Source organism: Mycetomoellerius zeteki, unplaced genomic scaffold (genome assembly GCF_001594055.1).
Source record: "Mycetomoellerius zeteki isolate Tzet28-1 unplaced genomic scaffold, Tzet1.0 scaffold20, whole genome shotgun sequence".
In the NCBI taxonomy this organism is placed as follows: Eukaryota; Metazoa; Arthropoda; class Insecta; order Hymenoptera; family Formicidae; genus Mycetomoellerius; species Mycetomoellerius zeteki.
In genome coordinates, this window is record NW_017256957.1 from 273,742 (window position 1) to 288,375 (window position 14,634).

The window sequence follows — 14,634 nt, forward strand, 5'->3', positions numbered from 1 at the left end:
AGTTGATTTTTGCTTATAATATGATTTGTAATAACGCAAGTAATTTCAGCTACTTATTAATATTATTTGAATTAATATCAATTTTATTAATTTATCTTAAGTATTTATGAGATTAGCTATCTTAATATCATATTCTTAACGTGCGAATTTTATTGGTCAATACTCCATGAGATTTATAAAAATACGTGCATGACATTAGGTCAAAATTTTCATCACTTATACGTACACAAACACATGCACACATACAAACACACGTGTTATATTTTATGTTATATAATGTTTTTTTAATCTTCTTTATATTTTAGATGCTGTGTCATTATGATTTATTATATTTATAACAAATGCAATTTTCCTCATTTTTTTCTGTTATGTATGATATGTTTCTCTATTTTAATCCATCTTTTTTTCGCCAATATTTTTATTATATTTCATTTTCATTTATATTCTATCATATTAGTCCACTTATAAATGTATAATGTCATATAAAGATATTGTAGAAAAATTGGAAAAGACCTAATATATTCAACAAGTCACTATTAACTAGGGCTCTAATTTTATTCCGTTTTTCGAAGATACGTGTAAACGTAAAACGTTTATCTGTTTATATTCGTTTTCAAAAAAATGTTTACTTGAAAGTAAACGTTTAATTAGCATATCGTTTATAAAAGAAACATTTTTCCGAATATACGTGTTTTATTATACATTTAAACGAAAATACATTTACATGTATATTTAATATATCTATCTATGAAAAACATCTTTACGAATATTTTAACGTTTTTTTAATAAAATTAATATTTAATATTTTAACGTTTTTAATAAAATTAAAAATCGAATTTTTTGCATTTTCTCAATTCGTCACACTCCTTAATAAAGGGATAAACGTTTATATAAAAAAAGTGAAAATATTCGGAAAAACGATTCTAATAAACGGATATGCTAATTATACATGTAAACGTGTTTTCGTTTAAACATATAATAATTAATTACACGTATATTCGGAAAAACGTTTTTAATAAACGGATATACTAATTATACGTGTAAACGTATTTTCGTTTAAACGTATAATAGCGAGCCCTACTATTAACACGTTAAGCGCCGAACCTATTTCGTTTAACTTTCCGTTTACGCCACGCAATACCGTCAACTGGAAAGATACGCGCGATGCGCGAGCTAAAGTAAATAAAAGAACGTGAAGCAAAGTGGGGACGACTAACGAATCATCAGTAACACAAAAGGCATAGTACAGTTTGTTTTCTAAAGCAGATCTATCAAATATCTTAAAAAGGTTTTGGATACACCGCTGCACCGGCGTGGCGTAAATGGAAAATTCGGTGCCAGTCCGTAGGGATCGGCGTGGCGTAAAACGTGTTCAAACCACGCGTTTGATCTGAATTTCTTTGATATTTAACTCAGGTAGCTTTGAAGAGTTCCGACGATCATCAATCGTAACATATTTACACTTTGTCGTCGTAACGATATACCAAACTCACGAACGACTTGATTCGCATCGTTCTTTGGAACTTATTAAAAGTCCCATTATCGAAATCATGGACGACAGAGAACTTTAGCATTCGACTATGGTGAAACAGTAAAAATCGTTTGACACAGCAAAGACATCGTCTCTGATCGCCGAATCAACCATAGTTAGTGATATTGGAAACCACCTACCGTTAATGAAACATGCACATGGAACTACTTTGAGTAGACGTCTTGTCATTGCCATTCAATTTCCTGTCGCAACAGCCTTGAACGATGACGATGCTGCAATCACGTAGCAAACGCTCATGCTGACAACGCGAACGTGCCAAAAGAGCATCAGTTAAACTTCCGTCGAATGCGTCTGTATACGCACTTTCTTTTGCGAGCCGTTCCTCGACAAGGTCGGGCTGTGCGCCGAGAAGCCAGGGTTATGAATACCAAGGGGTTTTGGCTTCTTCAGAGAACTTCTAAGGGGCGAAGCTGTGCTAGTCACGCTACTGGAAGTCGCTACCGAAGCCGTCGATCCGTTTCCGGCCCCACCGACGTACGGTTTGCCGCTGGCGTCTGTCATCGAGATCGTGCCACCTGCAATAAGATTAACAACGCGATTACATTTCTGTTCTTGATTTCCTGTGCTGCTTGATTAAACAAACTTTTACTTTTTTTTATTTCTTTTATATTCGGAATGTTATCAATGTAATCGAATTATTATCACAAGTATGTATATATTTTAGATTATACAACACAAGCCTACATAAGACGTCTTTAAAGAAGAGAAAGGACGTCTTATATCCTAAGAATGTTCTTAGAATGTCCCTCGGTGCTGTATGGGTACAAATGTCTAACACGCACGCACACAGAGAGAGAGAGAGAGAGAGAGAGAGAGAGAGAGAGAGAGAGAATCTGCATAGGATACTAACTAAACAAAAGAATGCATAAAAGCTTAGCAAAAGTTTGAAAATATTTTTAAAAAAATTGACATTTTTGGGATTACTTACTCAAATGTTTGTAAATGTATAATAATGGGTTTTTAATAATAATTCTGAAGATATCCCATAATATAGTTATTGGATCTAAAACATTATTGTTTAAAAAAGACACATTGTTATGGATATTTGAATAAGTAATCCCAAAAATGTCAATTTTTTAAAAATGTTTTTCAACTTTTGGCTTCAGGTGTATTACATGTTAACAGAAAGAGTATTACGTCACAGATAATATTTCGGTTACACATATTATAATTATTATTATTATTCAAATTATATACTTTATACGTATATTATATGCAATGTGTGTTACAACATTCATAAGCATTACGCGTGCCAGGACGACAAAAAAAGCCACTTCGTTTTACGGTCTAATATATTACGAGCTAAGTCCATAAGTTACGGTAGATGGGATTTGATGTATTGGGGGTGACCTTTACGCGCAGCAATACGGCGGAGATACGCAGCGTAGCATGAACGCTACATTACGACAAATTCATTCGATGTTGCAAAAATGTTACGTAGTGGCGAGCAAATACACAAAACACACCACAATTTACCTCATCCTGCATATATATATATATATAGGTATATTTGTATGTAAGACTCTTTAAAAACGAAAAAGCGTATTCTACTACGCGTATGCTACTACGTTCTTCTTTCTATACTCTTTTTTTCTTTCCTCCTATATCGTTCTCTTACCACGTTTATGGACATCGACTTCTAAACTTTATCACTTTCAGTTCCAGACATGATAATATGATCCTTTTTTTCTGAGAATTATATCGATTTTATGTCAACTGACTAAACCAAGTTCTTTCGGAAAAGCCGATCATCAAGTATCGGCAAATATGACCTACAATATAAATTATTATCGAAACTTCGTGATGAAACCAAGATTGAATGTTTCAAAAAGAAAGGATACGTCAAAGCGGATCTTAACATAGACAAATCATCCATAATAAAGCAATATACATATCATAACGCAAAAAAAAACTTTGTGTGGTCTTTGAAAATTGTCTAATTCTTAGAAAAAGATGAAGAGTTAGTTGAACCGAGATTAAAATTAACCTACATTGGTAGAAACGGGCATTAATGAATATTTTTTACATATTTTCTATACATAATATGGCATGTTAAATTATAGTTTCATTTGACTTATCGCATCCAATGTTAAATAAGGTCCGTAATGAATAGAAATACAATTTCTCATTAAACTGAATGTGTTTTAAAAACAGGTACTAATCATATTCACTGCCTTATACCGCCGGTTTGGCGAATTTGATTGTCTATTGATATAAAAAAGGATAACATGTCTATATTCAATAGGAAAATTTAGTAGAATCGCAAATATCAAAAAATTGAACTGTTGTCCAGTTCGGGCTTACCGTTCGTGGGTTGATGGTATTCCCGATATCCTGGATTGTTTATAGTGGCTCCACGAGGATCCGTGACGACCCTAATCTTAGTCGGATCGCCACCTCTTCGGGCATAAATGCCCTCGTAAACGGCAGAGATCAGTACACCAAAGTTCAAGACGATGGCAGCCAACTGCAATAATAAATAAAATCTACAAAAAATGTCTTGATCAAAATCCAATCGTGCGAAGCTATGTACATATATCAAAAATATCGATCGTATCTTCTCTTAGCACATTTCATAATTCTTCTTTCCCATTTCATACATTTCTCGTTAAGTAGTAAAATAATAGATAATGACAATTATTTGTAAGCAATAAACAATAATACAGAAATGTCTTATATGCTCTTGTAATAAATCAAGATTTACGTGGAAATTAATACATGTATAAAAAGGCATATATTATTAAAGATAAATAAGGTTCAACATTCTTTTTATGAGACTTGTAATCCATCAATATATTCGATTGGAATATAATGTACTTTAAAGGGTATATTTATCACAAAATAAATGAATTTTTAAATATACATGACGTACATAATCGTTCTGTTTGCAATATATTATATTTAATATTACATTAATTGAACAAGTATAAAATTAATATATAAATAAAACACATACTTATTGTTTGAGCTTTAAAAATTTATTGTAAAATTTAAAAAAGTCTTACGTGTTTGATTTTAATTTAAAAAACGGCTTTAATTTTTTCATTTTATAGTTTTAAATGTTTTCTATTATGTGCTTTCACACATAATAGAAAACATTTGCTGAGAAATTGGAAAATATATATATATATGGGTTTTATTTTTAGGTATTATAAAACTCCTATAATTTAAAAAACCTATAACAGAATCTGGTCACAAGAAATTTTGATAAAAGAAGAATGAAAAAGAAGGATATATACCGTTTCTTTTTATATATGCTATCTTATTCTAACTTATAGGTACCATATCTTACTCATTCTAATTTATTGAAGTTAACAAAAACGACAGGCCAATCAAAAGTTTATCAACTCATAGCCAGACTGTTATATCTCCAGTACAATTATAGGGAAATTTATACGAAATTAATAATAATAAAATTAATTCACTAAGAAGCCTATTATATCTACAAATTATTTATTTCGCGCGATCTCTGAAAAAAGAGAAATGCACCTATCCGGAAATGAGACATAAATAAAACCACAAAAGCTCGAACTGTAAACTTTACGTACACAACCATAAGAAATCAATTGTTTTTCCGAGAATCGCGCATTTATTTTCCTTTGCACTAATTGGCTTGTAGATGCCAATTGACACTGCTGTTCTATTCCGCTGTTCTAATTTGGAGCGCATCTCCGTGTTTTCAAAATACTAATTCACATCAGGACTTCAATATATACATGTCGCAATGCCATAGTCCCTACTATCTTGCAAGAAAACGATTGCACACTATGAATCTCCATCATCCAACCGTGCACAAATGTCTTTCTTTCTTTCTCTCTCTCTCTCTCTCTCTCTCTCTCTCTCTCTCTCTTTCTCAAACGTCGTTCCTCCTTACACGGCGAACAAGTAACTAGGAGATCCTCATCGTATACTATCGATACGAGCAGAAGAGGCATCATCCGTAGGTGGTGATCGACTGGATGGATAGTGGAAGGAGTGCGCGAGGAAGGGGAGACAATTTAATTAGGGCCAACAAAGAAGCCACGCGCGCCATTGTCGTTCCATCGCTATAATTAATCTGGTCGTCCGGTGTTTGCCTCCTTTCTTTTTGTCCTCCTTGGGGACGAACGTCGCGACGAGCTTCTCTCCCCTATACGCGAGAGACCTGATAAAAAAGAACACAGGCAACCGCTATGCTCATCGTCGATGTTCTTCACCACCCCCTTTTAATTACGAAGGCGATGATTATTTTTCCTGTTGCGTTGGACGGGTTTCTTTCGCACTAATGTACGTATGAGTATTACCAAATAAATTAAGAAAAAAGCAAATCGCGATAAAATAACGAAAATTTCGAAAATATGATTGAGCAGAAAATAAGAGAAAATTGATTTAGACAACAAAAACTTTATTTGTCGCAAATGAACATGCGTATGTGTATCACATGATTTCACAACAAGTGATATTTTCATTCACACGTTATGTAACAGCATACATTAATTGTATAAACGGAATGACTTTGTTGTGTCGTGATAAAACTCTACTAGATGTAGCAGCTGTTGTGTGCAACATTTAAATTGCTTGCTTCAGTGACTTTTTCTGCGTAACAGCGAAAATTATTTCGATGCAACTTGATTTATTTTAAAGGAGATAACTTATGATTATTATTATTCTTCCTTCTCGATCATAAAAATTTCTTAATATAGAACAATTTTTCTTCGATAGAATTGTCGTCAAGTTATAAATTTAAATATAAATAAAAAAGATATAACAAAAGTTTTCTATTATTTTCATTTGTACATTTTGTATACAATATTGCTAATATCATGGGAAAGTAAAAGCAAATACATTAACTCAATTGAATTTCCTTGAGTAATGATATTACCTTGCCTTGTTTGTGCTTATTCATTCTGTCCAATTCAATTTCGTCCTTGGCCCCTTTCAAGAGACTCCGTTTTCTCTTGTCCATCATCGTATATTTTCGAAGATAAGATATCAAAATGTCATCGTATCTAACATAATGATAAAACAATATCGATGTTGAAGGAGAATTTATCGCGAGCGAAATATACAATACAGTGACCAATCAATAGAAAGTTTCGTCTTTTTTAAATATATTGTATATTCAATTTTTTAATGTATACTTATTTAAAAAAATATGACTAATAGCTTTGGGGATGACAAAAAGTACTGCTCACGTTCGAGCTTGTGTGCCACGACAAAAGGCTGAACTCATACCAGCCGAGGAACGAAAAAATTCACTTATCGCAAAACTGAGAACGAGGACAACACGGCGAGTTCATTAACGAGCCACACCGAAACACTCACTGCAGGTCCGCCAATGTCGGCTCATTGTTTTAAAAGTATCTACGAGTCGTGCTCCGACACATACTAAGTTACGATCGGTGGGGAGACAGGGGCTTAAAGAAACACCTGAGTCCGGTTCACGATCAGGTGACTTCTAAGCTTAAGTTTAATTCTTCGTTAGGTATACGTTTCTGCGCCAATTGACAATTTACTCGCACGCCAGCGGAAGTGTATGGTATTACTTGATAAAGTTATCTCAATATTTTTTTTTTTTCATCCCTCTTTATCTCTTTTAATTTTTTATATAAATTCTGCATCTTCAAGCCTAGTAAGTTTAAAATAATTTCTTAGCATATTCGTAGTATATTGTAATCAGGCTAAATTTCTACGCAAAAAAGAGAAATTTATGAAATCTTGACATAATTTTGCTAAGAAATCATAATATTTCTGAAATATATTCCATCACATAATACAATGATATTTGGAGAACATTTTTACATTATTATATTACATTTTTACATTTTTATATATATTATGTTGTACGTAATATCTACGTTTATATTATTTTTTTACAAAATATATTTTCACGTACAGATATATTTTCTTTAGAATTACTTCTTACTCTCAGAAAACATTTGAATACCTTCAACAATTATACAAATGTATTTCCTATTGCATGATTAAATAAATTTTATTTACCAATATTGTTATTTTACATGCATTTTAATCAAATTGAACTTGAAAGAAAAAAAAGAGAGAGAGAGATAAGAATCCATTCACTTTAAAAGTACATATTGATAGATTATTAGATTCATGTGCATATTAATGACTTATAAGTGCATATTGATCTAGAGTTCATGAACATATATTCCTTTTCGCTATTCGGATAGAATCATTCTGCGAAGAATCGTAATATCAAGTTGAGTATTTCCTTGTCGGAATCTAAAACTTTACTATACTGCAAGTACTAAATGCAAAGATCGCAAATGTTTCATCGCATTGGGAGAAACCCGAGCTGCCGTCTTGCGATAAGAACAAACTTCCGAGGTGCGTTGGCGACGTTATCGTTCAGTTTTATAAAACGTGACGTTTTTCCATGCACATGCCATCATTGTCGCTGCCGCATCGTACTCTGCGGTCGATATCCAATTCAAATTACTATTCATTGCCAATACGAATGTAATTTATTTTTTGATTAGTTTGTATATCCATATTAAAGTAGATTTAATAGAGCTACGTATTATATCGGAATAAAAATGTATTCTCGTATAAGAGAGATATTTATATTTAATTAACAGTTTCCATAATTGTTTTTAATAATAATCTAATAGCATTTAATAATATTACTTGATCGGAAAGATTGTTCTTCGTTTTCTTTTTATCAATATAAAAATATAAGGTTCTTAAATATATACACATCCCCTTTAATACTTATATAGGATAATCATTCCGCGAAGAATTGTAACAAAGAATTTGGTGTTTTCTTAACAAAATCGGAACTTTACTATACTGCAAGAACTGAATTGCAAAGAATGTGAATATTAAGAGAGAGAAAATCTTTTTATCAACCTAATAATATCCCATACGAGATGCGCATACCACCATATATTAATATATTATAGCAATAAATGTGCGTTGTACTACATAAGTAACATTATATTCCATTTATATATGTACAGGATGTCCCATTTTAATCAACGCACTTGAATTTCTCAACTATGCAAGATATCGAAATCCTGTTTTTACAATGTTGCGTGGTGTCGAGGGCGACATATTTTGATTAACAAGATTTGACCTTGAGTAGAAGCATTAAGATCAACTTCATTTTTGTAAATGGCAATCTAATTTTTTAAACACTTACGACGTCGAAAACCTGCTAGAGATCATTCAGGGTCTTGACAATATATGTCAAGATCAAGATCATCGGAATGGATTCCCTCCATCGGCATATTTACCAAATCGATTTTTTCGAAAATTAATTTATTATTATTTATTCCTTTTTAGGTAACTTTTGTTCGAATCATTTTCAGATAACTTTTGTTTGAAACATTTTTTTATAAAAACCATTTCCCTTCATTTTAAAACAAGTAGAGATTAAGATGGTACAATTTAAAAAATGCACTCGAAAAAGTCTGATTGCATTAATTGAAATTCTAGTTAAAAATGGATAAGTCACAGAATTTTCTGGTTGAATCTATTATAATTTTAGTTGAGATAACCATAATTCTAATTGATATGATCAGAATTTTTCGGTTCGTTTACTTTCAACCAGAAATTTTTCTCAACGTGGTATATAATTCTGAATAAAATAGGATTTGAATCCAATTTTCGAAGTTTAATTTTTTCCTTTCTGATATCATTCAGTACCCTCCATACAATGAGAGGATTACCAAATTTGAATTTCGAAAATTAGTTACAAATTTTTGAAACTTTACCATATTTGAAATTGTATCGCCGTATCCTACGGATAATTCCCCTTTATTAATTTTTTACACGGGATAGTTTGAGTATCTTAGCGTTCCAAACGTGCATGAAATACGGATATAAATTAAACGGAGCAAGTTCAAAATATATACAACTGCTTCTACGTGCAACAGGTTCGAGAACTAGCGTTGACGTCAACGAACAACGTGTTTTAACGGTACATCAAGTATGAATTAGAAACTTGGAAATGGATACATAACGCATTCTATTGAAAATTATCTCGTTTGTTAACAGCATCGCGTTAACTCGAAGGTCACCCTTCGAGAAATCAATTAAGGAGACACACGCACACATATTGAAAATATTAGCAAGTAAATGTTGACAAAATTAGAAGAGTGAAATTATCACATATTTAAAGTGTAAAATGCAGATTTAATAAATTAACAGCGAAACTATCTAGTGATACTAATGTAATCCGTGATATTAATACGAATACGTAAAAATATATGCCACAGAAATATTATTATTTTAATCAGAATTTCTATGACTTTTCTCATCATTATAAAAGAAACAAAAATTAAAAATACAAGAATAATAGGACTCCTTAATATTTAACAAATTAAAGACAAGAGGAGAAGTAGAAGTCAACGCGGTACTTTATACGCAAGAATAACAATGGAGATGTTTTAAAAATCCATTTTTAATATAAGGATGTATAATGTCTATATAATATCCGTTTATTACTCTCATAAATGATGCACTATTTGCACAAAATAGAATTATTATGTCCAATTTCGCTGAGAATGACTCGAAGTAAGTCGAAACTCAAGTACGGATATTATATAGATATTATATACTTTTACATTAAAAATGGACTTTTAAAACATCTCTATTGTTATACTTGCGCATAAAGTACCGCGCTGACTCTTACTTTCCCTTACATTCTTGTCTTTAATTTGTTAAAAATATACGAAATTCAAAAACAAAAAATTGTTTTTCGTTGTGCAATTAAAGTTATTTTCGTTAAAACTTGCAATGTTTAAATATAAAATTGGTTATTTATTTTACTTTTAATTCATCATTAATATTATCTCTTACTTAATATCCTATTATTAACCTATTATTTCCTATATAATAATACCATAATGTATGTATTACAATACTACAATATAACATTCAACATAATAAATAAATCTAATTATTGATTTTTATTAAAAAAAAGATTTAAAAGAAAAAGTTATTTTCAGCCAAAGAATGCAAGAAATTAAAAAAAAAAGAATAATATACATTTTTTCGCACCATTATACTTTACCTGCATATAAAAAGCTTCTCCTCTTGTGATGACAAAACTATTGGCTCGATCGTCTGTTTGCAGAGCGAAAAGACTCGCTGCTACAATCGCTAATGCCGCTAAAAAGAGAAATTAAACAAATCGATTTATAAAATTTTCAGTTTTCAATCTTATTCAGACGATTAAAGTTGTGTACAATATTAAATTTTATATAATTTCATATTTCAATGCAATATTATAACGCAATTTATTATATTATCAGATATTAAAAAACGCGTATTATAAATCTATATGAATGAGAAAGACTCAAATACGCGTGCGCGTTGGCGAAATACACTGAAAAAAAATGTACTAAATCTTATTACATATATTTTTTTAAACAGTGCTAACTAAATGTTTATTTACAGTAAATAAATATTTACTCAATAAAAAATTATAAATAAATTGACAGTTCCTATAACAAAAATTAATATACGTTTACATTTAATAAATATTTGCTTAGTACCGTTCAAATAATTATTTATTAAAATTTAGTATATATTATATTTTTTCAATATATATATTTAATATTTTCTTAACTTATATGAAAAGTCATTATGAAGTCAACACAATAAAAGAGATTACGCGGTATGTCGCAGCGCATTATAATATTGCTTTAATGTAAGATAATCTCTCGACACATTCAATGTCTCCTATAAGAGCTCGCACATAGGTCAGTAAATAGACGAGCGTGAGCAAGCGGTAATTCTAATATACATATTATACGCCTGTAGTATTGCAAAAATATGCGACGTACAAATAGAAAGAACTTCTAAATATCTTTAATACGATTCGGATATTTTATGTACTTTCAAAGTTTCAAAGTTTCGGTCCATAACAACTATATTACGCAATGAATAATCTCTCTCTTCCTCTCTCTGTCTCTCTCTCTCTCTCTCTCTCTGTTCATTTACAACTATATTAGAACATATTTTATACTCACTTGCCAATGTAGCAAGGGCGACTTTGCCTATTAAGGCAGTACTGTACGAAATTACAACCCGCTTCGCGGAAGAGGCCATCGCTAATTGAAGCACAGCCAGAGCGACCAGAATCCCCAAAAGGGCAGAAGCGGCAGCGGCAGAAGCTAATCCCGCCACCCACACAGCCACTGGAAATAAAGGAAAAATCTCGTCGTGATTCTATTGCATCGCAATGTAATCCTGCACTTCCATTGAACTTTCTAGCCATAGGAATTTTTTTGCGCTGCGTAATTACACACTTTTTTTTCATATCACACAACATTTTTCGTAATAATGCAACGAAGAAATGATAAAAGAATGGAATAGAGAGAACAATATCATAAAATTTTCATTAATGTTAACAACTTACACAATATATAAATTTTTCGTGAATACGTTTCGTTAAAAAACTAAATAAATCTATTGTATTGATCACAAATGTAAAACGTAAATAGTCGTTATACAATATTTCAAACTGTTTAATATTAAAATTACAAGTTTTGATTCAATATGCATTTAACTTTTAATTAAAAACCGTAATATTCCATAGTTTTATTTAAACAATTTAAATTTACGTAGGAAGAGTTGAAAAATATACAAAAAAATACACTCGTCTAATTTAACGATACTGAGCGCTAATCGTAATTTATCTTTCTTGTTAATTTTTTACAGAATGTTTATAGGAATCGACATTATTCAAGATCTCATAATATAGAACTATTGTTCTCAAACTATAATATAAGACAGCCAATTACAAAGTCAGTTGTTTCAAGTATTACATTATTATGTATTTATTAAATAAATTTATTTCAGACATAACTGCGCGTCGATAACTTTCAGACTTTCAATCAATCTGAAATATTAATAATCCCCCCTAAATTAATTTAAGTTAGAAAATGTAAGAAACTTATTGCGAAAAATATTACCTCAGCCAGGAGTCGAACCTGGAACTTTCCGGGGCGGGTGTCTTAGCCATCTCGACCACTGAGGCTTCGGAAATATTCCTCGCAATAACCGATATGTATAGAGAGAACGCTTTAAACGGTAGAGAGAACGCTTTACGACAATTATTGTTCTATTACATCAAAATCAGAATTAGACTACAAAGATTTTGTGGAAAAATAATATCATTCTGGCGAAGAATGGCATTATAAAAATATCAGTTTCTCTCTTTATAGTCACACATAAAACGAAACTTACACACTGGTTGGAACCTAGAGACGCTTTGGCCGCACCACTCACGTCCATAGAGAAGGAGTTTACATTGTCTCCATGGTCCGAAGTAACCATTCTCCGCGGCAGTACCAGCTATAACGATATAAATAGGAAAAATTGGATATAAAAATTGTATTTTTTTTTTTGCGTAAAATATGGTAAAAACCGATACAAATTCATTTGCAATTTTATCGAAACAATTAATAAAATGGTATAATCTATATCAAATTCACCTCTAGAATATATAATTCAGTACGTCAATTTGATTCACTGCTATTTGAATTGTAAATTATAGAGAAATTAATATGATAAATTAACATATATATATATATATATATAAAATCATTCTACATGAAAATAAAAAAATATATAAAAAACGAACTAAAACAATAAATAATAATATATATACTTCCTAACAAAGATTAAGAAACAAAGTACCTACTTTTTTAAGAATCATATTTTTTTATTTTTTCTCTGAGGTACATATATCTACATTAGAAATAAAAGAAATATAAAACAATATCATTTTCTACGTTAAATAATTGTAAACGTTCTTTTAAATATACTTTTATAAACGTTAGAATCAATTTCAAATCGAAGAAATACAAACACTGCTAAAAAACAGTTCTAGCAGAAAAACAATTACAATTATTATTAAACATTACAATTATTTTCAAACGAATCAATTAACTTATTCCTAACTTCAATTTTTAACAGAAAAATATAAACTAAGATATTCCATTAACGTTAAATTTATAAACAATAAATAAAACGTTTATAAAATGGTCGATTGTAGCGCTTTGAACGTTTCTCAGTTTTCTCTTTACGTGCGAGTTTCATAGCAACAAGGAATCGACTGGCACAGTGGCACCGGTGTTCAATGTTTGTCTTTTGCAACGTATACAACATTACTGTATTGTATACACACGCTGACCTTACTTGCCATCAGTGCAAAACGAGATACGATTGAGTCGGGCAGGCAGCGGCACGCGAGCTTATTATTCCTCGAAACGCGCTTGCGACAAATAACGAAAGATGTCATCTGCGATCGTTTTGCATTAATGAATATTAACGACTCAAATAATATATTGAACCAATACAGTTAATTATTCATATACAAGTATCATATTTTAAAGAAGCGTGACAATTTAAAAAGTCTAAGTATACAATAAAGGATATAAATTATAAATTATTACATGCGATACAGCAATTTACAAATAATACTGTCCGATAAAAAATTCTTTCTAGACCACCAACGCGACCAAGTAATAAAAAACTTATAGATTTTTGGTCGCTGAAAACGATTCCGATATAAAACTATAAATATAATTATTACTATTAATATTATAGTAGTAGTAATTATAAATGGAGCTCCTAACCATAATTATTTTACCATATAATTATAGTCACAAATACGAAACATTCTTTCAGTGTGTACACATCGTACTGATAAGTTTAAAATTTTTTTTTTTACTTGAGATAAATTTTTATCTCTAGTTTATGTTTTGGAGTATTTGAAAAATACTTCGATATTACGTGTTATCTCACGACATGTTTTTGGCGGTAATTTTCCAGTGGTTAAGATGGCGTGGATGCTCGTGGAAGTGACCTCAGTAATTGTTTGACGACACATCTAGCGACGCATTCAAAAGTCACTTAATACACCTTGAAAGGCTCGCCGCTCGTTTTCAAGCGGAAAGGATATTAATGCGAATCGCCATTGTTGTGACAACATTTAATTCCTCGCAACTAAAAGCACGCAAAGATTTCACGGTATAGGGCTAAGAAATTTTCATCTTTTTTAAAAATGTTTAGGCTGTACAATATATTATCAGCCAAAAAATCAGTAAGCCCTATACTCTATAATA

General features: G+C 31.0%; 1 protein-coding gene across 1 annotated transcript in view; it reads right to left on the reverse strand.

Moving 5' to 3' along the window:
• Nucleotides 1–1,085: 1,085 nt before the first annotated feature.
• LOC108722321 (uncharacterized) overlaps nt 1,086–14,634 on the reverse strand; it is a 34,129-nt gene continuing 20,580 nt past the window's right edge. The window contains 5 exon segments of the mRNA XM_018447351.1: nt 1,086–2,067; nt 3,857–4,019; nt 10,572–10,669; nt 11,533–11,700; nt 12,752–12,859. Of these exon segments, the coding sequence (XP_018302853.1) occupies nt 1,823–2,067; nt 3,857–4,019; nt 10,572–10,669; nt 11,533–11,700; nt 12,752–12,859 (782 nt within the window). The 3' untranslated portion in view covers nt 1,086–1,822.